The sequence below is a fragment of the Gopherus flavomarginatus genome, chromosome 25, assembly GCF_025201925.1.
Source record: "Gopherus flavomarginatus isolate rGopFla2 chromosome 25, rGopFla2.mat.asm, whole genome shotgun sequence".
NCBI classification, from domain to species: Eukaryota; Metazoa; Chordata; order Testudines; family Testudinidae; genus Gopherus; species Gopherus flavomarginatus.
Genome location: NC_066641.1, coordinates 2,798,666 through 2,821,563, shown reverse-complemented (window position 1 = coordinate 2,821,563; position 22,898 = coordinate 2,798,666). Strand labels below are relative to the sequence as shown.

Here is a 22,898-nt window from a genome sequence, read left to right as displayed (position 1 = left end):
AGGCAGCACACGGAGTCCAAAGCACGGCTGTGGTGCGAGGGGCACGCCTGTGGTGCGAGGGGCACGTTGGGCTCTGTGAACTGTGCAGATGGGGGAGAAGAGTCACAGAGTGGGTGAGGCTGCTGCTGGCCTTACCTTTCTGCGTCTGGTCTTGATCATGAACTCTCTGGCCAGGTGAGGTGCCGGCTGGGGCTCCAAGGGCCGGATGACGATACTCTTGTCCAAGGGGTCTCCAGGCACAATCTGGAACACGGGCCAGAAAGTCAGCATAGGAGAGAAGAGCCACTGAAGGATTCTGGGAGCAACCCTCAGCTAGAGCAAACTGGGCGAAACCCTAGTAAATCTGAGTCCTGGCGACTCTGCGGTCACTGCCGCTCACAGCCAGTCTGCCCCTTCTCCGTGTGGGGCTAGGCAACCTAGTCTTCCACAGCATCCCCACCTGTGCCTATGGCACAAGGGCACCTGGCACAGACCTGTTTACACCGTGGGCAACTGGGTATCGCAGCAACATAGCTGCAGGCCTGCTCAGTTACTGCCACCAACAGCCCCCGACGGGTTAATTCTGGCTATGTCCAACCTCTGTCGGTTTGAGCATGTTACCACGGTGCCAGGCAGTGGAGAAGAGGTGTTTGCAGAACGCGCTAAGGGCTCATCTACACAGGCAACAGTAATAATTGGAGCTATACCTATCTCCTAGAACTGGAAGGGACCTCGAAAGGTCGAGTCCAGCTCCCTGCTTCACTAGCAGGACCAAGTACTGATTTTTGCCTCAGATCCCTAAGTGGCCCCCTCAAGGATTGAACTCCCAACCCTGGGTTTAGCAGGCCATTGCTCAAATCACTGAGCTATCGCTCCCCCCAACACTAAAGCGCTGCCAGCGCTCAAAAAACCGCCTCCACGAGGGGCGCGGCTCCCAGCGCTGGGGCACTGTCTACACTGGCATGTTACAGCGCTGAAACTTGCAGCTCTCAGCGGGGTGTTTTTTCACCCCCTCCAAGCGAGAAAGCTGCAGCGCTGTTAATTGCCAGTGTAGAAAAGCCCTAAGCTGCATACTGGTTCAAAGCGTCACCATCAGCTTTAGGAAGGTACACACGGGACGATTTGTTGCCAGTCAAAACCAGGAAGGGTTTCGTTTTCTGAAACACAAGGTGTGTAACCCATCTCACAAGCGTGGAGGCCAGATCCTGAGCCTAGGCCCCAGGACCTTCTGGAACGTGCATGCCAACCATCAAAGGAATTCACTCCTCGCCGCAGCGATACGGCTGCCAGCTGGCAGCTCCCACATGAATGGAGGTGCTGGCTCAGGGCTCATTCTACTGGGAACTTCCAGGCTAAGGAATTACAGTCCAGCCTAGTCGTTTAATGTCTGAGGTGCCCGTTAGCAGGGGCCTATTGCCTGCTCCTGCCGAGGGAGGACTTGCTTGACTAGCCTCTTGCAGCCCCAGTGTTTTAGGTGCCAGTACGGTCTGAAGCTCACAGCTCAGCCGGTACTTTCACAGAGCAGAGGCATTGAAACAAGTCCTTTAATAGTTAACGGCTGAGGGGAGCCTGTGGGCTCTAGGGCCTGCACTGCAGAAACCTAGATCCCAGGTCCTGGCCCTGGTTCCTTGCTCCCTGAGTTGAAGGGCTGGGAGTGCCATTGAGGCAGCTTCCTCTGTCACTAATGAAGGACCCATTAAGCAGCGGTGAAAGGAATCCCATCCAGACCACCCCATCCAGGGGGAAGCTGCAGCTTGGATCCTCCTGGCCTGAGGCCTAGGACCGGTTATCTGGCTAGCAGCAGTACATTTACAGCTAACATACAAACGGAGGGGAGCAGAGGCTCCTCCCAACCACCGAGGGCCTGCAATCATCCATTCCCTTTGCTCATTGTATCCAGCAAGGCTGGTGGGGCACAGGCCTTAAACAAAAAATGCCCCCCCCGGCCTCCCATGTGGCTGCAGACGGTGGAGACACTCACCTGCCAATGGTGGAAGACGGATAGAGAGAAAGCCTGTCCCTGCGTGTGAGTCCTCAAATCAGTCTCAAACCCAAACGAGTCAATGGCTGGGATAAAGGCTTTGATGGTGTAAAGCGGGGAGCCTGGGATTGGAGCATCCTGAGTCACATGACCTCTGGCGAAGAGTCACAAAGAATTAACCCTCCCACATCTGCCTTTGAGGCATCGTCTATTAAAACATCCTCTTGACATCACCTCTGTTCACCCCTCCACTGCCAGCACTGCCGGAGAGAACCACACACACAAAGGACCAAATCTGATCTCGAACACCCCCTATGGCTGCAGTGGGGGCTCCCCGAGACACCCTCCCCCCACACTGGGGGGCAGTCTAGGTCCGCCAGAGAAGGTTTCATGCAATGCCACCGGAAAACAAACCCCATGATTGCACATTCTGCAGCTCTGATTTCCTCACGTGGCCTGCAATCCCAAGGGGACACTGCTTCCAGGCAGAGTCGGCACCTCGCAAACACACACACGAGGGCATCCTGCAGAGCCACAGTCTCCCTGCAGCTTACCTCCGCCGGGCCAGCACAGTGTACACTGCAGACACGCAATCAGCAGGGGCCTGGACCTCCACAAAGTAGTACGGTTCCATCAACCGAGGAGTGGCCTGGGAAAAGGAAGGGGCAATCAGACAATAGGCACACCCCGAGCCCAGGCCCCAGGTGTTCCTACAGGGCAGGAGGCAGCACATGTGTGTGAACAGGACACAGTTAGCACTGTGGGCACATAAGGGAAGGACCAAGACTTACTGGCGGAGTGATCCTGACCCAGCTGGCCAGGCTCCTGACCCGCTGAACGCCTTGCAGCAGATAAACAGAACCTCGTGCAGGGGCTGCAGGCGTCGGGTCTGTCCTATGACCATCCCAGAGCAAACCTCCAGAGGGAGGATCCCTCATCTTGGCTCAAAGCATCCAGGCTGCTCCCTCCCGGTCTCAACAGTAATGGCCCTGGAGACTGAGCAGATTCTCGCAGGTTCCCAAGCAGACTGGGTTTAGTCTGTAGCACAGGAATGACACCGCTATCACTGTGCCTGCATCCTTCTCTGGGGACTGGGAAGATTAATTGATGACTGAGTTGACTTAGGCTGTAAATGTCTCAGGGCAGGAATTCACCACGCACCTCCGCGGTACTTACCACCCACCCACCCAAACCCCACAGTTCCACACTGCCCCTGAAGGAGACAGAAGCCATGTTAGGCCCCGGCCTCACCATGCACAGCACAGTCCTTACCATGAGGAAGGCAGAGTACACAACTCTCCTGGCTGTTGGGATAATCTGCCCTCCCCCCCGGTGCAGCGGCTCCTGAGCGATCACGGCATCCAGGATCTTAAACTTCACATTGCGGATCACTGAGTGTGGGAAGGAAGAGAGCAGGGAGTGACTGACACCGTGGCTGGAGGAAGTCCCGTTAGGAACGGAAGGTTAACCCTTCCGCAAAGACCAGCCCAAACCGCACATAGTCAGGGATCATCACGCCCACAGCAGACACACAGCTTGGGTGCACAGGAACAGGAGAAAGGCCAGAAGGGACCACTGTGATCATCTAGTCTGACCTCCTGTGTAACACAGGCCATAGAACATCTCTGAATTAATTCCTGCTTGAACTAGAGTGCACATTTTAGGAGAACACCCAATTTTGATTTAAAAGTATCCAGTGATGAGGAATCATTATTTCTAGTGTAAATTTGTCTAGCTTCAACATCTAGCCATTGGATCTTCTTACACCTTTATCTGTTGGACTGATAATGGACTCTTCAAAGTTTCGTTCCCCATATAGGTACTTATAGATAAGGCTGCGAGTTTGTCATGGAGCTCACGGATTCTGTGACTTTCTGTGACCTCTGCAGGCCCCCCCCCCCCCCCCCCCAGCAGCTGCAGGAGTTTAGGTGGGGGGCTCAGGACTGGGGCACAGGAGGGGGTGAGGGCTTTGGACGACACTTACCTTGGGGGGGAGGAGGGAGTCCCTGGAAGCAGCGTCATCCCTCACCTCCGAGGGGAGGCAGGACAGGGGGATCTGCGCGCTGTCTACACCTGTAGGCACTGTCCTCGCAGCTCCCATTGGCCGTGGTTCCCAGCCAATGGAAGCTGCAGAGCTGGCGCTCGGGGAGGAGGCAACATGCAGAACTGCATGGTTGTGCCTCCGCCTAGGAATGTCGCTGCTTCCGAAAAGGCGCGTAGCCGTGTAGGGAGCCTGCCAGCCCCGCCCCCATCCCTCCAGCACCAGCGTTGGTCCCGGGCTGTATGCCATCCCACCCTCTCCTCAAGATCTAGTCGGAGCATATAGTACAAGTCATGGACAGGTCATGGGCCTTGAATTTTTGTTTACTGCCAGTGACTTGTCCACGACTTTTTCTAAAAATACCCATGACTAAAACGTAGCCTTCCTTATAGACTGTGATCAAGTCATCCCTTAATCTTCTCCTTGGCCAGCTCTTTTAAAACTCTTGGAGGCAAGTTCTCTGGATCTGCTGATTTAAAAATGTCTAGCTCCAGTACTGCTGTTTAACATCCTCCTTAGTTACTGCTGGAATGGAACGTATTTCAGCAGCATATGACGTCTGATTTTTCCCCAAACACAAAACAGGAATATTTAGTGAATACTTCTGCCTTTTCTGCATTGTCAGACATCTAGTCCAACCTCCTGTACAACAGGCCGGAGAGTTTACTCAGCGAGTCCTGTTTGGACTGGTGGCTAAACTAGAGCAGACCTTGTGTCCTGGGGCATATCATAGACAGATACTTTGGCTACCAAAGAGGAGAATTCATTCTTCTTGTCTTATTATTTGCATCTGCCCCAAGATATCTTACTTACACTCATCGCAGAGGGGCCCTTCCCTTGTGCCCCACTGGAACCCCTGTACGATGCTGTCCTTCACAGAGCCCAGCAGAGCCTTATCCACCTACACAGAAACAGACACATCATAAATCAGCGATGCTGCATCCAGCTGCACCAAGGGACCATTCTCATGAGTGAATTCTTAGAGGAGCAGCACTGCTTTGCACTTCTGTGTCCTCTTCCTTTGACAGAGGGGTACAATAAGGCAGAGAGCTCAGAGCCAGCATTTCAGAATTTGGCACCTCGACCCATAAATCAAAGTGGCTTCACTTATGTGGGTGCGAAGCAACTCTGGATCACAGGGCATTTAAGCCACACGTGGCTGGACCTGAAGTCAAGGCAAGTCAGTGACAAAGCTGGGACTAGCCACAGATGCCCTGACTGCTAGCCCCTGTTCCAACCAGTAAGACAGCTCCAGACCCTCCTGCCAGGGCCTGGGGAAAACATGTTGCCTCTGAACCCCAGGGTGGACAAAGTTGCCCCAAGTCATTGCAGTGTGACTGTGCTCCTCACATCGAACTTCCTTCCCCACGGCTGCCTTCCTCACCTCCGAGGGCAGCGTGTCATCTACCAGAATGTTTGGGCCAGTAGCGTCTGGCCCAAAGGCCCAGATGGAGCGGGCAGCCAGCAAATCCCAGTCATACTTGGTCTGGAAGAACTCGCCCAGCTTCTTCCTGGTGAGAAGGGAACAGATGGAAAATGTTAGCCCAGTTCCTGGCTCACCGGAGAGAGACATGCAGGCACAAAGCAGCCTCACAGCTCCTCCTGCTCTTCGGGGGGCTCTACATTACACAGTTAGGTCGACATAAAGCAGCTGCAACCTTGCTCCCACCGACGTAAGTGCTCCGCTACACTGACATCATAACTCCACCTCCACCAGGGGCAAAAGGCTTATGTTGGTGTAGGATACATGGTACCAGCTGTGAAATTGACAAGAAGGACCCCACTCCCCTGGGAAGATGGGAGACTGGACACTGCACCTGGCTGGAAGACAGGGTGAGAAGTCAGGGCAGCCCCCGGCCAGCTCCCTGCATGGAGCCTGGCAGCCTTGTCAATTTCACAGCTGGATGAGCCCTGACATTGACAAGACTGCCCAGATCCTGGCAGGGGGTGGGGCCGAGAAGCCGGGGTAGCTGGACCTCGCTGTCCAGTGGGGAGAAGCTCCAGACAGCTTCTCCCAGCTCCTGGAGAATGGGGGTACAGAAGCTTCAGACGATTTCCCCCTGCTCCCAGCAGGGAACGGGTAGAGGAGAAGATGTGGGTGGCTTCCCCCGCTCCCTGAGGGGAACGGAGAATGGGTAGCCCACCAGAGTCTGTAGGGCAGCCAGACTCCTGGCAGGGAGCTGCTAGTGGAGCTAAGTGATTGGGCTCTCAGCTCCCCAGACTGCTCCTTTTAGGTTGGTGGAAATGCCCCTGGCGAGGCCGCGCACCACTGAGCCATGGAGGAAAGCGTGGCATGTGCCACCGCAGTAATTACTGTGCTGGCTATAAGTTGACCTAATATAGCTCGACTTAGGTGTGTGGTGTAGACACAGGCTTAGCCTCAGGGTGACCCATGGACTGGCAGGGTAGCACATTTAGAGACAACCTCCCTATTAGGTTTCTCTTCCTCTACACTGATGTTGTGTGACTTCCAGAGCTGTGCATTTCCCTCCAGTTCTTCCCCAGCGACCGCCCTCTCACACACACAAAGCCTCTGCTCTCCCCAGTTAGCCAGACCTGTTCCAGGTGATCTGGACCACCTCATTCTCAATGTCCTCTGCGAGCCCCTTCTCCAGTGGCTCAGCAATCATTGTGATCTTGTTCCTGTGCAGAGAGAAATGACACCAATCAGCTACTAGCAGAGATGGGAGCTCTCCCAGAGGCCAATCTGCACAGTTAGCAGCAACAGACTGAAGTGAAAGGAGATGAGGAATCCAGAGAAAGTTACAATGGAAAAATATGTTCCCCTCTTGTTCTGTGGGAAACCACTGTGTTCTTACAACAGCTGCTTGCACCTGGAATGTGGCTAGGGAGATAGAGCCAGCCACACACATGAGTCAGTTTACTGCCTGTTTATATTTCCAGGACTGACTCGCTCACAGCTCTTGGAAAGCCAGGAGACTCAGAGTCCTGCTGTGGGAATGGCAGAACCTGAAGCTCCGCAGCCAGAAGGTTTGCATATGACCATGTGCAGTGGAATCTGATTAGAATGAGCCCCGGAAACTGGGAAGCAGTCCTTTTAACCAGCACGTGTCAAAACAGAAACTCCTAGCAGGTCCCTTCCTGAGGCCGGTGTAGGACTGCGCCCTCTTGTACACTACAGAGTGCTGGAAACAGGGCTTGCCAGACCAGACCACATGCAAGGTCCATCTAGCCCAGTACCCAACTTCCAACAGCTGCCAGTGCCAGGTGCTGCAGAGGAAAGTGCTAATGTGAGATAATGTGTCCCTTCCCCCCTCCTCCTAAGCACACCAGAGACTGGCTTCAGTCCAGGGGAAGGGGACCCCACTGTCTCCCATGGGGACACCATTTCAGAGTTGGACTATCAGGTCACTAAGCCATACTTCTTATTGGGTGTCTCAGCAAAACACTTCAGGGAGGAAGTTTCCACAACAGTCTCACAGAACGTCACAACCGGATCAGCAACCTTTAAAAACAACAACAGCAGTAGTTTATGTCTTTTCTTTGAACTTTTCAACTTCACAAACACACTTTACACAGGTACTGTCTGAAACCTTTTAAACCTCCCATTGTTACCAGCAATGCCTGAGATCACTATAATCAAAAGCAACGAGAGAAAAAGCAGGTGCCTGTTTTGTTCACCTGGTAGCACTCGGTGCCGAGTCAGCGTCCCCCCTCCTCTCAACTAGTTAGGCTGCACGGGTCAGGTGTGGGTCACTGTGGGTCTTTCACAGCAGCAAGGGAGTGAAACACATTTACAAACCAAGGAAGCGTGACTGTGAGGCCACAAGGGGCTCTGGGCAGGGGCAGCTCGGAAAACAGTTCTCAGGGTTTGAAACTGACTGAATTTCTTTAAGGCACTTGGCTCCAGGAGAGCGGCTCCCTAGGTTACACTCTGAGCCCCATGCACTCTGCAGCATCATGGGGCCAAATTCTTCAGCAAACACCCCTAATGGGAATGTATTGCAGCTCCACAAAATAGTCTTCATTCCCACTCCTCCCTTCCCCAAACACCCGCCCCAGCTGGGCCTCAGGGCTGAAAGTGCTCAGTGACCTACTATGCAGCGGGGATTGTTTCCAGCAATGGCTATTTCTGACAATGGATTTTTTTCTCTGTGTTCCCCAGGCAGCCCAGCTTTGTGGGCCTCAGTTGTCATGGTGTCACCTGGGCAGCCTGGCTCCGCATGGCCGTTCCCCCACATATGTCAGAAGAAAGGGCAGCTTGTAGTGAGCTTGGGTGGCTCATGTCAGTTCTCAGGTCTTGGCTCCTGGCTGCTCTACAGCTATGCTTCTGGCTCTGCCTGCAAGCTGCTCGGCAGCTCCCACCCCATGGAACAGAAGCTCGAGACCTGCAGTAGGTCTCGGCAGGAAACAAAACGCCGGGTGCCTGCATCCGGCAAAATGGTAACTTCTGCAGTAAAACTGCTGGATTCTACGGCATCTTGGGAAAAAACCAACAGCCAAGCTCAGCAGTTGTGGAGATGACAGGATCTAGGCCGTGCAGCCCCTTCTGAGCCAGTCACCGAGGCTCTCTGCAGACTCAGACCTGCACTGGTTACACTCTGTTCAGGTTTTCAAAGTTATCTTTGCAGCCATGGGGGCTAGAAGCTCAATTTTAAAAACATGGAGCTGAGATTCCGAGGCACGATTCTGTGCCAAGGGCCCTGGCTGTCCTGGAGGGACGCATTTGCTTTCTTTGCTATTAAGAAATAAAGGGCAACTTCTCTCCATCTCCCTGGAACTCCTGGAAAGGGAAAAACAATTCTTCGCCCTTCTCTAGTGCCTGTCATCTAGGGATCTCAGACATCCCAAACCTCACTCTCCTGCGAGGCACGCAAGTATGTGTCACAGATGGATAAAGTGCAGCCCACAACAGAAGGTAAGTGGCGAGTCTGAGGTCAGACAGCAAGTCAATGGCAGAGGCAGGAATAGCACCGCAAGTCTCAGCGGTCTCTCTACACCTCAGGAGCTAGAGTCATGAGACCCTGTGGAGCAATGGGTCTGGGGGCAGCAGCTGATTGCCACACTCCCAAGGGGGAGGAAGTCCCATTTTATGTACCCTCAGTAATGATGACAGGAAAGGCTCGTTTCGCTTCCTCACCTTGATATCAATCTCTGAATACATCTTCCGTAAGTCATGCATCACACAGTCCAAGTACAGCTCCCCGGTCCCCAGGATCACGTGCTCCCCAGATTCTTCCACCTGAAACACCAGAACAGATGCCCCAAGCTACAGCACGGCATTCCTTCTGACCTAGCCCCTTCTAGCCTTGTCCACAAGGCCAAGGGAAACGTATTATAGTCAGAGAACCAAGAGGGGAAGTTCCTAGCTCCTGAGTCTAAGCAACCAGGCAAGTGGGGCCAGCTCCTGGCTTTCTGAGAAGGAAGAGCAGCCCCAGTCATTGAATCATAGAAGATCAGGGTTGGAAGGGACCTCAGGAGGTCATCTAGTCCAACCCCCTGCTCAAAAGTAGGGCCAATCCCCAGACCGATTTTTATCCCAGTTCTCTAAATGACCCTAAGGATTGAATTCACAACCCTGGGTTTACCAGACCAATGCTCAAACCACAGAGCTATCCCTCCCCCTGATTCCCAGTAACCTAGGTTCCCAGCATGGGACACTGCAGGACATGCTGCTGAACCATTTGGCTTTGAGGAAGCACCAGTTACTCCGCTCCCAGCCTCTTCTTGCTGGAGATGCAGGCTCTGTGGGAAACCTGTACCTTTGCCAGGCCTAGCCCTCCCAGGGAACGACGTAGGGTTCACCCCTTGGAGAATCAAGCTCAGCTCGTCCATGCAGACTAACAGCAAGTGGGTTTCAGGGGAGAGAATGGCAAAGCCAAAACAGGGCTGGTTTTGACATGTAAAGTGTTAACTGAAGATCGCACAAGGGGGCCCAGAGAGCAGGGCAGGGGGCACCGGGATCAGCCTCGCCTCGGCCACACACCTTGGTGGTGAGTGACGGGTAGCTCTTGTTGACTTTCCGCAGGCCATCCAGCATTTTAGGGAGTTCCGAAGGGTTGACCGGCTCCACGGCTATTTTGATGACAGATGTGGTGTTGAACTTCAATGGACGGAAGATCTGAGCCTGAAACCAAATCAGAGCAATCAGTAAGATTCTGGTGACAAGGGATATCTCCGCTTGGTAGGACAACCACCCCTTGGAGCCTGGTGTCAGCCACAGGACATGCCCGTCATTGCTGGGACAGCACTATGGAGCAAGGGCAGGCTAGGAGGAGCCCGGCTACATTCCGTGCATTCATAGTGGGTTTTGTTGTATTGACAGACCCAGCCAGGCACCCTGAAGACTGACAATCCACAATGGGGCTGCCTTGCTCATGGAAGAAAGTAACATTCTGGTTGGAGGAAATCGCTGCCCCCCCCAACCTGACCATCCTAGACAGCCAGCACGTTTGTCGCCCCTTGACACTCCCCTACTCCGAACGATGCCAAGCCCCACACGGTACCTCCTCATTGCCTCTAGGTTCTGTGATGGTTGCAGTCTTCACAATGGGCTGGTCCACCCCCTCTATCAGGATCCAGTTGCCGGCAGGGACCCGGTTCACCTCTATGTGGTATCTGAAATACAGAACGGGAGAGCACAGCCATTAGTTACCGCTGTCCACACCTCTCACAATGCTGTCCCTCTGTTCATCCGCCCTCATCAGATCGCAACCTCTCGCCCCCTGGTTCTCAGACAAACATGTCTGCACCTTCTTCCATGCTGCCTGCTCCCTGTGGAACAACGCTCCTGTGCTGAGCGGGAGACTGGCTGCATTCCTCTCCTGCAAACCTCTCTCCTGCCGCAACTCCAGGCACACAGACAATGCTGATAATGGCCCCAACAAGGTTCTAGATTGGTAGTTATGTCTATGGCCAGATTAACTCATCACTGGGCCCTAGTCTAGGCAAACATACACTTCTCCTGGCCCGGAGGGAAGGGGAAGGACTGGAGAGTGAGCATGCCCTACACTCACCTTGCAGCAGCAGCTCCTGTCCTGCAGGGGGCTGGGCCTGGCTCCCTGCTTCAGGTGTCACAACCTGGTGTATGGGGGTCGCAGCACCACTCGGGTTTAGCCAGCCCTTCAAATGGAGCGATGCTGCGACCAATGCTGGGCCCAGCCCCACAGGATAGGAGCCCCCCACATGCTCGGTCTCCAACCCTCCTGCACCCCACCATGGTCAGGATTAGCATTGTGGTGCTGGGGTGAAAGGTGCATATTTGTGATGATGGATCACAAAAAAAAAAGTAGCATGCAGTTGGCGGGTCACTTAGTAAAAAGTTTGGGACCCACTGATCTATCGGATAATGGTAAAAGAGAATACAATCGCATCTATAGCTGTGCTGATCATATCCCTCTCTGCCCCCTTTGAATGTTACTTATCCTCTCCCATTGTAAGATCTTTGGGGCTTAATGGGCATTTTGGATCAATTTCATAAACTCAACATAGCCCCAATCCAGTTCGTCAATCTGGGACTTTTCACTGCACTAAATGCACCCCTCCCTGCCTCCAAAGCCCCGAGCTTTTCTTCCGCACGCTGCACCATCAAGAACAGCAGCAATGAGTGGGGACTCCTCTCTCAAATTGCCAAGGTTTGTCCTCTTCACTGATACCCTGGTACCTTGCCACTGAGATCCAGAGCCGTCCCACAGTGCAGATCTGGGAATCCTCTTCATCCTCTAACGTGTAGTTTTCTCCCAGTACCTTCACGGGCTGACCTGCATGGATAGTCCCACTCAGCACCCTGCCAAAGGCGTGGAACTGAACCCCGTCGTCTGTGCTGTACATTTTCGTGGTGTGACACATTAGTGGACCCTTCCCCCCAAAAAAAGAAATCAAAGTAAGTCACTCCCAAGACATGCACTCACAAAGCAGTGATTAGACCCATGTGAGATTATCAGGAACTCTGTCTGAAAAGCCACAAGGAACAGTTTTTGGGTCCTCAATTTTCTTCCTCCGCCTGGAATTCCCTCCCCATTGGCCAGACCCCTTGAAAAGGCACGGTTATGTGCATTTCTCCGGTGCATACTGAGGCAGATTGGTGCTTTCTTCATGTAGACACCATCATGGAAGCCTGTAGCTGTGTGACCTCACAATACGATCCCTGACATTTCAAACTGAGAAGTCTGGGCCAGGCCTCTCCCTGGATGGACCACTTTAGAAAGGGGGGTTGGAGAGAAGAACCCCACTGCTGACCTGCCAAGTCACTCCTTGGCATAAGACCCAGTGCTAGAAATTCTGTGCTGCTGGAGGTGCCATATTTCAGATGAGACACAAAATCCAGGTCATGCCCGGGTTTCATGACAGTTTGCACTGGTAAAACTCTGCTTGGGTAATTAACTTTCACTAGTCATACAGCCCTTAACTGGAGTAAGGCACTCTGTCTCTCCCAGCAGTCTAAAGGCAATGATCTACTATTTACAGGTCAATTCTTCCCTTCCCACGCTGCTGCTGAGCATTGGTGGAGCTGTTAAACAGCTGCCGAGTGCCACCCCAGAGGAAGCTACATTTGAAGAAGCGATCCCTTTAGTACAAAGGACAATATAAAGGCAGATGCTCTGCTCAGGCGAACTCAAACCAATTCTTCAGGTCAGATTTTCATGCAGAGAATCTGCCTTCATCTAAAATGGAAAATAACTGTCCCCAAAAGGCTCCAAAACATCCAGCCATCACAGTGCAGTTCCCAAGTGCTGGAAAGTTCTGTCCAAATCTCTGCCTTTCCCCTGCACATTCTCCAATAACCCTCTCTCTTTACAGCTGCCTTGGCAGGCTGCTGAATTTCTCAGAGTGGAGAGATTTGCTTCAGTAGCAGATGAGAGATTGTGAAATGCTGCTGGATGACTCTCTAGGAGGCGGCTGCCTTGCCAACCCCAGGTGAGGAGGACTTCTCTGCTACCCCATGCTGCTTTTGGAGATGTAATGGTAAGTGAAAGGGGTCCTTACATCAGGGTCACACTCGCTCATGCCCTCTCCCAGGTCTGAGTCGACGCCGCCAGTGTAGGTGTGCTCGATTTTGGTCTTGGCGCCCACCTTTGGGGAGGGAATGTGCTGCACACACATGTCCACAAAGCCTAGGAGAGCAGAGCTTCATGAGAATGCTGCTAAGTGGAGGTATCCAGAATTTAGCACTGAGGGGGCTTTAACCCGGAGGACTAGTCAGTCTACAGTCCTGGGTGACACAATTCACTTGGGAGCGGACAGCTTATACAGGAACTGCCATCAGGACACACTGCGCTGCTGGCGAAGGATCAGCGAACCTCCACAGGAAGCCAGCCTACTGGTTTTTCACTGCACTTTGGGGCATTCAGAGGAAGCCTTTCAGGAGAACACACTAAAGGCAGAGTTGAGGCCATGTGTGCGCAAATGAATTACTTTCAGGGACTTCCTGGCACATTGTACCCAGTGCAAATCAATGTCACGTACAACGTATGGCCTGGAAACTATACCAGAGCTTCTGGGCAACTAAGTCTCACTTCCTCCAAAGGGGAAAGTCGGTCAACTGGGTTTAGGTGCAAACGCCAAGACCTTTAAAAACGAGAAACCTACAGTTCATCTCTAAATCCAAACGTAGGCACCGAAATAAGCAGTCTGACTGGTGGAGCAATGGACACCACTGGCACCAGCTGAGAAGCAAAGGGAACCTGCAACGTGGGGACCTCGCCATTGAAAACGGAGCCCTAATGCTCTGCCAACAACAGGTTAAACTGACACTAGGGGGCATTCACCTACCCGCCCAGGAGCCCAGCAGCTAGGGCAAGGGAGAGACAGGACTCACCTGTGAACTCCCCAAAGAACTTCTTGCAGACGAGCCTTAGCAGGGGTCGAATGTTTAGCTTCAGCTCCTCTTTGGTCAGGTGGATGCCCAGCTCATCCAGAGTGCGGGGGAGGGTGGTGTCCACATCACCAACCACCTGTGAGACGGCACCCACCACCGCCAGTTACTGAGAGGTTCACTGCCACTGACTCCCGGGTGCAGATAATGGTACATTCGAGCCATTCAAATGGCGATGGGATAGGACATCAGTGTGAAAGGACTGGGGGGCCTGCAGCCAACATCTGGCCTTTTACCCTGGGAGAGCTAGGCTCAGATCAGTTTAGTTCCTGCAGTGAAACTGGTTGGGTAGCTAAAAGTTGGTACTTGGTGGTCACTGGGACACATCCCAAAACCAGCACGCTTGGTGCAGGTCCTGCTGAGGAGAGCACCATGAACGGAGGGCGTATTTGGAACGAGGAGCAGAACGGGTACAGGAAGAGTAGGGGCTGCCCCCTCAGACACAAACATTTGTGATTGCGGAATTTTCCTAACAGGACAGCAGACAGATTTCATATATAGCATCATCTAGTGGTCAGTCTTTAAACGCTCAGTGACAGACAGGAACTACAGGCTTCAATTACTTGGTACTGCACTCACGTCACAGCAAAGGGGAAAGCAAGAATGTACCTGAGCCAGGATCTTGTACAGCGGTTCGAGGACAAACTCCACAAAGCTCCGCTGGGAACTGCTGGTTGGGGCCTTTTTAGTGAACTTTCGTCTGTGCAGGAAAGCCAAGAGGAAAGATGTGAATGGAAAATGCTCTGCCACCCAAAAGCACTATGACCTCTGTGATATGTACACTAGCCCCTGCATGCCTGGATATTCATATTTCCCCATTCCCACTTCCTTTTCTGGTCCTTACGCAGAGTGTAAGATATGCAGGGAAGGGAACCTGACCTGACCTGTCCTGGGAAGCTCAGCGCACGCCTATGGAGCTATACACATTATTCAAAAAGACAGACCCCAATGAACTCTCATGGACATTTAGTAGGAACTCGCAGTCCTTAGGAACTGAACCGGCAACGCCTCCAGGGTACCCACAACCACTCAGAAAACTGGAAGTCTAGCCACATGCCATCCCGTATCCTCCTCCAAAGTCCCTCTGCATAATCCCGGTGAGCTAGAGCAGGCATGTCTGTGCCCCAGGGTAAGCCCAGCAGTGACAGTTAGCAATGCCTGCGGAGGAACATGAGCGCTGCGCCGCCAACTGGCAGGACACACAGCAATGTGGATTCACACCTAGTAGAGGAGAGGCTCAACTCGGCCTGTTGCTCTACAGGATGGAGGGGAGAGCAAGAGATGTTGCTTGGACAGTAAGAAAGCTGGTGAACAAAGATCACTAAAAACACTACGTACGTCTTGGGGTTGAAGTAGATATCACCCCAAAGTCGCTTTGCAAACTCCTGGTAATTGATGTCTCCTACAAGGGAATAAAGAAATAACCTCAGCTATCACACGGTGAAACACCTCTCTCCACTTACGGGGTCATGTTTTCTTTGTAAATGATCGAGGGAGTTCAGAGCTGCAGAATATCCCTCCTCATATGCTCCGGGAATAGGCGGGACTGTAGCTCTAGATTTCACGCCATGCTGAGTTTACAAGTGATAGGACATCAGCATCCACTCACACCCCTTCTACTAAGAGCACAGTCCATTAGCATGCCTTACCAACCGCTGCCCGCACGCTAAATTCGCCCGAGTCGGGAAAACCTCAGGACGGGCACCGAAGGATGCCACAATGAAAGAGGATCTTGTTTATTCCTTCTTATGGCACATGAGAGTGTCAGCCCCCTGATCTCTGAACGAAGGCTGCTTTTCATGGCCCCACCCCCCCTGCCCCTGAGTTGGGCCAGCTGCCTGGCACCACCTCCTAGATCCCAACTTCACCACAACTGCAGCCCCATGGAACATTCCAACCCAGGGACTCGGGGAGTTCTAGCCGGCCAGGCTAAGCACATGGCTGTTCTTTTACTGCCTGCTCTTTCAAACCAGAAAGACTGCCTCAGGCTGGCAACGAGGGAGCAGAGATGCAAACCACAGCCAGGACAGTTACATAAAAGAGATCCAGGGGGCAGCTAGAGGGCAAGACCCCCCAGGGCTAAGCTTCAGCCTCCATACAGCTGAGTCTCAACTCCAGAGAACAGGACTTTCCTCCGGCTATGCTGAAAGATTCTTAACCCTTTCAGCTCTGAACCATGTTACCCCATGCAGAGTGCAACACATATGCAACCATTTATCTAGAACAGTGACAGTGGTTTTCCCCATTATAGATGTATGTACCATATAGTGGCTTCCACCCATTCCAATATTTACAAGATAAAGAATTACAGGAGAAAATATTTATCCCGCAATGTTCCTCACTGGGATTCCTGTTTCCTCAGCAACCTGAAAGTGGCTGGTGAGAAATACCCCAATTGGGCTCTGCAATAACTCTCAGCTCCCTAAATGTTTCTGAGCACCTGTGCTAGGATACAAGTGCATATATGAGCCAGCAGAGACCTGAGCTGCTGTAAGTACTTGAAAGGGCTCCACAGAAATGAATAGGACTTGAGATGTTGATGTGTGCATGGTTTTTGGCTGAGTCTTACCAAATGTGTCTGCATAAATCTTTGCAAAGGAGCCAAGTGTGAAGCAGATGCTGTACTGGGAACTGGAGAAGCAGACGTTCCCCAGAAGAGGGGAGAGGATCAGGTTCTCATCGGTGGAATACATGCTGAAACAGAGAGAGCTTTTATGTACAGCATAACTCTACAGCGTGATGGAGCAGAGACTGGAGCTATAAACAGAGGAAGACACTGTCAATGAATGTAAACCCAAGCCCAGAAATGAGATCTAATCTACTGGAGGAATTCTGCACTGCCCACAGGGGCCTACAAGAAGGCTCCAGCACTAAGGAGCTGTGTTTCAGGGTTGGTACACACACACATTTTGCAGTTTAACTATTGTTTTCTCTTTTTAAAATACATCAAACAAATGGAGAAGGAAAAAAACTTCTGGACAATTGAGGGAAAGAGACCAACAGAGGACAAACAAAGCAGGGATGGAATAAAAAGAAAACCACCCCCCCTCACAAATCTGTACCTGATCAAACCGTTGACCTCATCTACTATGTGTCGGAGTTTGTAATAGGCATCGGTGGGGGGAAGCTTCAGCTCCAGGATCAGCCGATCTATCTTATTAATGCACACGGTCACTGCCAGCCTCTCCTGCACTGCATGCTTGATGAGCCTCTCTGTGTTCAGCATAACCTGCGGAAAACAAGGAGCATTACCAGACGAGCTAAAGCCCCTGATAACATGCTATATGGGGCGTGACAGACAAAGCAGACAAAGCAGTGACCCTTATCCACTAGGCCAGCAGCCTGTAGAAAAGTCTAAGCTCGGCCACCAGTGACCTGCTAATAATTTGAATTTTAGAAGGATGTGTTTAACCCAGCAGCATTCCTTTAAGCCACCTCTTTATTTCAGATGGGGGAGGAAGTGGAGGCACAAAGTAGTTAAGCGAGTAGTCCAAAGTCATAGTCCATCAGTGTCAGACCTGGCAATAGAACCAAGGAGCCATGACTCTCTGCTTCAATAGCTAGAAAATGCTACCCTTTCTAAATCAGGCTCCAAAGAGCCCCATCACTAATGCAAGTGAACTCTGCACAGATTGCTTCCTAGTCTGAAGTCAGGATCAAGGGGGCCAAGAGATTCTGAAATACATCCACAGGAGGTAAAAGAGGATAACACTTACCCCTTCGGCTGCATCAATGAAAAGCACAACTCCGTCCGAAATACGAAGGCCGGCAGTAACCTCATCAGAAAAGTTCACATGGCCTTCAAAACAAAAATCAATCAAAGCTCAGTGATCCCAGTTCAGAGATCACTCACTGGAGTGGGGAAAGCTGACCCCCAGCTGTGGTGACCTGTCACTGGTCACAAGCTTGCACTCCAGAGGGCAGGAGTGAGAAGAATGGCATTCCTTTGCCTTGCAGAAAGCACCTCAGTTAATCTAGCAAGGGCACTGTTGCCAGCATTGTGTATGAGGACCTTTCACACTGTCCAATGCTGATTTTTGAGACTACAGCATGCTACTAATGTTGTTTTTAGTAGTCTGTTTGCAACTGTAACGCTATCCACAAAGCTTTGTGGAAATGCCTGAGGAAAGGTGGTAATTAAAGTAGTAATTTCAGAGAGGTGAATGAACTAGGTTAAGGAGCAGAGCGGGGCAGTAACCAAAATAATCCCTGCAAAACCCTTCTCTCCTCCCTCTTCTGGTGTCTTCCGTGCTTGTCTCTCCTTGGCTTAGACTGAAAGCTCTTTGGACACGGCGCTGTGTCAGCCTCCAGTCCCTGGCTGTTTTGTAACTCCAGACATCAGTACGGCAGGCACAAGTTCTTCTGGAAACCTAAGCGTAAATCTCACAATTGCACTTTGGAAAAAAACTGGCTCAAACGTGGGTGCCGAGACCTTGAAAATCTGGCCACACAGCTACTTCCCATATATTTAAGTCACTGCTGCTGATTCAGCTCATATACAAACAAGTTTCATAGGTTCTAAGGCCAATAATGGACCATTCTGATCATCCTGTCTGACCTCGAACAAGAGAGAGAGCAACGTTCTCAGTCTTATTAGCCCTGAAGGAACTAGTCCAGCTAAGAGAGCATGAGCTGAAGCCTATGCTGCCTTAAGCATCAGAAACAAAAAACTACCAGCTAAATTCCAGCTGCAAAATCTCTCTATAGCTGGTAGTGTTTTCAGAAGCAGAGAGCAGCCAGCTGGAAGGTCAGATCTGAAGCTGTGTTAGGGCTGAAATGGAATCACTAAGATTAAACATGAAATCCCAGGATGTCATCTTTGAAGGGAAACTTTTCAGTGTGTCATTGCACTTTATAAAGTCTAAACTGAATAACTGGTCTGTGAAATTTAAATAGACAGACATTGGATTTGAGAAAATGTAAACTGGTTTGGCGCAAAACCCCATTATGCCCTAGCTCCAAAGCCCCCCCTCAGATCCTCCTTTGGTAGACACCGGTTTATATTTTTCATATTCCATTCATGTCTATGCACCTTCCTTCAGAAGACCTATAGGTTTTATGAATTGGGGCCCATTTGTGGAAGCCTTTACTGAAACGTCCATTTCTTACTCACACCAGTAGCACCACTGGCTTTACTGAGCCTAACTCACAAGCAGGATTGAGCCCACAAATTGGCAGTGTCTGGGTCAGCTCAACACACCTGGCGTGTCCATGATGTTGAAGAGAAAGGATTTCCCCTTGGTGTCTGGTAGAACCACAGTCACTGGGGTGCTCTTGATGCCAACACCCCTCTGAAAGAAACGAAGTCAGGATTAGCAGATAAATTACAGTGCCACATGACTGGAGAAAGCGGCAGTCAGCCATGGAAAGAGAATTCATCAGACAAGACACAGAAAATCGCCCACCCATCCCAATGTCCCATCTCCTATTACACTGGATTGGGCCGTTGATCCAGACACCCAGTAAACTTGCTCTAGCAGGAGCCAACACCCAGTTCATCCGAGGAAGGAGAAATCTCCTGAATACTGCACTCAGCTAACAGTGCAATGCTGTACATGGGAGAATAAATTCCTTCTGCCTCTCTTCTCGCTGCTGCCCCCAGGTCGCGCCCTGACACATGAACTCCGCCCATAGGCAGTGTAAAGAAACAGTGAGGGTATGGAAATACCAAGTTCACAGAACAGATCCAGACATGACCCTACACCAACATGTAATCAGTGTGACCCAGTTTGGTTTTTTTCTTAAACATAACCAAAGACACCAGTCTAAAGGATCAAATCCCAGAAAGCCAGGCTTTATGAAAAATGGAATCTATTTATTCCAATATGGGTGAATAACCCCTGGCCCACGCCTTCCCTTCACAGACTGAACCCACTCGTGCCACTGGGACAGCCTCCAAAATTAAAGAGAGTTTACATTTATAACCATCATCATCATCATCACGGCAAATCCCCCAGGGACACAGCCTCCTTGCAGATCGAACGCCACCCGCATTCTTAAGGAGTCTGTGTCTGTCTGATCTTACTGTGCCACTGAAGGTTTTGGTTCCCATGTGATTGCCAAATGCACAGTGGCCTTTCTTGGCACACACACTTCAGCATTCATTGGTCTTCCATCCAAATAATACGTCCATCACCAATTTGACATTTACCTTCAACATACAGGATATCAAATGGCCCTTTCACAACACTACATTGGTCATGTTAGCCTCAGCATCAGAGAAACTCTTGCCTGTTTCAGCTACAAGGACAATTGACCAGATTGCCACAGGTGGTCAGCTTCAGTAGATTTTTTTATTTAATTAAATGTGACTATTAAGGTTTTTTACAGGGAGGCACTAGTAATGGAAGGAAGATAAGGTTTGGTCTGCTTCTCATTGCCTTAAGCGATAAGATCCCTGGTTTATAGATCAACTGGTGCAGTGAATGAAAAAGAACTTTCCTTCCAGCATACAGGGCACAAGAGGTGACACTTGGAAGCATTACGAGTGAAGAATTTATTACTTCGTGTCTTTCTGCAGCTTGAGCGCTGTTTGCTGGAGTTAGTGCCTATCTCAAGGTGCACTTACCTCTTGCTCTGTGAACAGTATGTCGGTGTAGCAAAGCTGCAGAAACAGAGACAGTTCTCAGGGTCAGATCATGAAATAAGACGTTTTTATATCAAACATTTAAAAGTCTGAAATAGGAAGCGATAGCTGTTTATATATAAATAACACAGTAAATACATGGCAGAGCTAGGAACAGAACCCAGACGCCTGGCTTCCAGTTCTTGGCTCTAACCTTTATATCACATTCTCCCTCATGCACAGAATCTCTTAATTTGAATGTGAGCACCCTCTGCCCTCCTGTCATCCTGAACGATCAGAACATATGGAGATGACACTTACATCCTGGTCGTAGCGCTTCCTGATCTCTGGGTGCGTCTGCTCTATCAGGCAATCCACAAAACAAGTCTGAAAGTATCAAAAGGCAAGAAAAAGCAAGGTGATCTTATGGGTGATAAACAGATAGAGAAGGCCACCAAATCTCTTCTATTTTAGCCAGAGAGGTGGGAGGGAGCAGAGCTGGTGGCTAATTGTATGTTATTTGAAGTGGAGTCTGTGATAGCAATCTCTTAAGGGACTAAAACTATCAGAATGGCGAGTAGCGATAAAGTAACTGACAGATCATTACTACTACTACAGTTTTACTATGGGCCCACTCAGGATGGGGGCCCCACTGTTTGGGCACCAGTACAAACATAAATAGATATAACTGAGCCCTGAAGGGCTTCCAATCTAAAACACACAAGAGATGAAGGGTCACGAACAACCCTTAACTAGGGGATAGGGCTACTCCGGAAGACCAGGGCTTTAAAAAGACCCCTCCTAAGCAACCAGAGGAGCTAGTGAAGAGGAGCAGCTAACAGGGTAGTTTTGTGAGGGAGTTTACAGGGGGAATGTGAAGGAGGGATGAGCAGGGGTGGGCTACATAGCACTTAACATTTCTTAAACTTCTTGGAACTTAAGCTACAAAACATCCCCTAATAAAAACAAAACAACAATAAAGGACCCAGCTGCAGGAGTAAAAAGGGAATGCAGGCAGAAGTCCAGCAACAGAGTGGTGGCTACCCAGTTTATTGCACCCAATGCAGCATGTGTGACTACCTGCCCTATGGGCTGGTGGCGTACGTATGTATTTGGTGCAAGGAGCTCCTGGCCCTCAGAGACTGTGTACGGACTTTGGAGGCCAGGATGGCTGAGCTGGAGGAGCTAAGGGAGACAGAGAGGTACATAGATGACAGCCTCTGTGTTGTTGAGGAGGATGAAAGCCTCAGGGATGGAGAACATCCAGCTGGAGCAGAAAGAAATGATCCCATAGTTGGGACCCTCCTTCCAGATGGTGCTGGGGTTGCCTCTTGCACTGACGTTACCTCTCCGGGGGAAGGAACTCCAGTTATTAGGAAGAGACAGGTGCTAGTAATGGGCGACTCGATCATTAGAAACATAGATAGCTGGGCTTGCGATGACCAGGAGAACCGCGTGGTGACTTGACTACCTGGTGCGAAGGTTGCAGATCTCTCGAGACATCTAGATAGACTTATGTGTAGTGCTGGGGAGGAGCCGGTGGTCGTGGTACACGTAGGTATCAATGACATAGGGAAGGATAAGAGAGAGGTTCTGGAGGCCAAATTTAGGCCGCTAGGTAAGAGATTGAAGGCCAGGAACTCCATGGTAGCATTCTCTGAAATGCTTCCAGTTCCACATGCAGGACCAGTTAGACAGGCAGAACTGCAGGGTCTCAATGCATGGATGAGACGATGGTGTAGGGAGGAGAGGTTTAGGTTTACTGGGAACTGGGGAAACTTTTGGAAAGGGGGAGTCTATACAGAAAGGATGGGCTCCACCTAAACCAAAATGGAACCAGATTGCTGGAATTTAAAATTAAAAAAGTCGTAAAGCAGTTTTTAAACTAAGGGCTGGAGGAAAGCTGACAAGTGCAGAGGAGCATGTGGTTCGGACATCCCTTAGAGGAGGATCTATAAATGGAGATTCCCTATGTCCTAATAAGGAGGAGAGGACGGAAGATGATAAAATACAGGTAGGATCTGAAAAGAAACAGTCAAATGAAAAACAGTGCCATTCAATTACATCATGTGATGGCAGGCAGCTAAAAAGTGAGACTTTTTAAAGTGCTTACATGAAAATGCTAGAAGTCTAAATAATAAGCTGGGTGAACTAGAGCGCCTCGTGTTAAATGAGGATATCGATATAATAGACATCACAGAAACTTGGTGGAATGAGGATAACCAATGGGACACAGTAATACCACGGTACAAAATATATTGGAAGGACAGAACAGGTCATGCTGGTGGGGGAGTGGCACTATATGTGAAAGAAAGCGTACAATCAAATGAAGTAAAAATCTTAAACTAAACTGTACCACAAAATCTCTATGGATTGGGGGATTTCAACTATCCCCATATTTGACTGGGTACATATCACCACAGGAAGGGATGCTGAGATAAAATTTCTTGACACCTTAAATGACTGCTTCTTGGAGCAGCTATTCATGGAATGCACC

The 22,898-nt window shown here is 50.7% G+C and overlaps 2 protein-coding genes across 3 annotated transcripts in view; one reads left to right on the top strand and one right to left on the bottom strand.

The window, feature by feature from the left end:
- Positions 1-22,898, top strand: part of ADAM11 (ADAM metallopeptidase domain 11) — a 672,244-nt gene that overhangs the window by 150,395 nt on the left and 498,951 nt on the right. The gene's annotated exons all lie outside the window — the stretch shown is intronic.
- Positions 1-22,898, bottom strand: part of EFTUD2 (elongation factor Tu GTP binding domain containing 2) — a 36,770-nt gene that overhangs the window by 924 nt on the left and 12,948 nt on the right. The window contains exons 6-27 of the mRNA XM_050934908.1: positions 20,723-20,788; positions 20,405-20,440; positions 19,037-19,127; positions 17,553-17,635; positions 16,899-17,065; positions 16,406-16,530; positions 15,175-15,238; positions 14,446-14,536; positions 13,780-13,915; positions 12,948-13,075; positions 11,626-11,819; positions 10,469-10,580; positions 9,949-10,089; positions 9,103-9,204; positions 7,385-7,467; positions 6,558-6,644; positions 5,386-5,512; positions 4,815-4,902; positions 3,233-3,351; positions 2,515-2,609; positions 1,961-2,114; positions 136-243 (exon numbers count right to left, since the gene is read on the bottom strand). Coding sequence (XP_050790865.1) covers positions 136-243; positions 1,961-2,114; positions 2,515-2,609; positions 3,233-3,351; positions 4,815-4,902; positions 5,386-5,512; positions 6,558-6,644; positions 7,385-7,467; positions 9,103-9,204; positions 9,949-10,089; positions 10,469-10,580; positions 11,626-11,819; positions 12,948-13,075; positions 13,780-13,915; positions 14,446-14,536; positions 15,175-15,238; positions 16,406-16,530; positions 16,899-17,065; positions 17,553-17,635; positions 19,037-19,127; positions 20,405-20,440; positions 20,723-20,788 — 2,397 coding nt within the window. The remainder of the gene's footprint in view (positions 1-135; positions 244-1,960; positions 2,115-2,514; positions 2,610-3,232; positions 3,352-4,814; positions 4,903-5,385; positions 5,513-6,557; positions 6,645-7,384; positions 7,468-9,102; positions 9,205-9,948; positions 10,090-10,468; positions 10,581-11,625; positions 11,820-12,947; positions 13,076-13,779; positions 13,916-14,445; positions 14,537-15,174; positions 15,239-16,405; positions 16,531-16,898; positions 17,066-17,552; positions 17,636-19,036; positions 19,128-20,404; positions 20,441-20,722; positions 20,789-22,898) is intronic.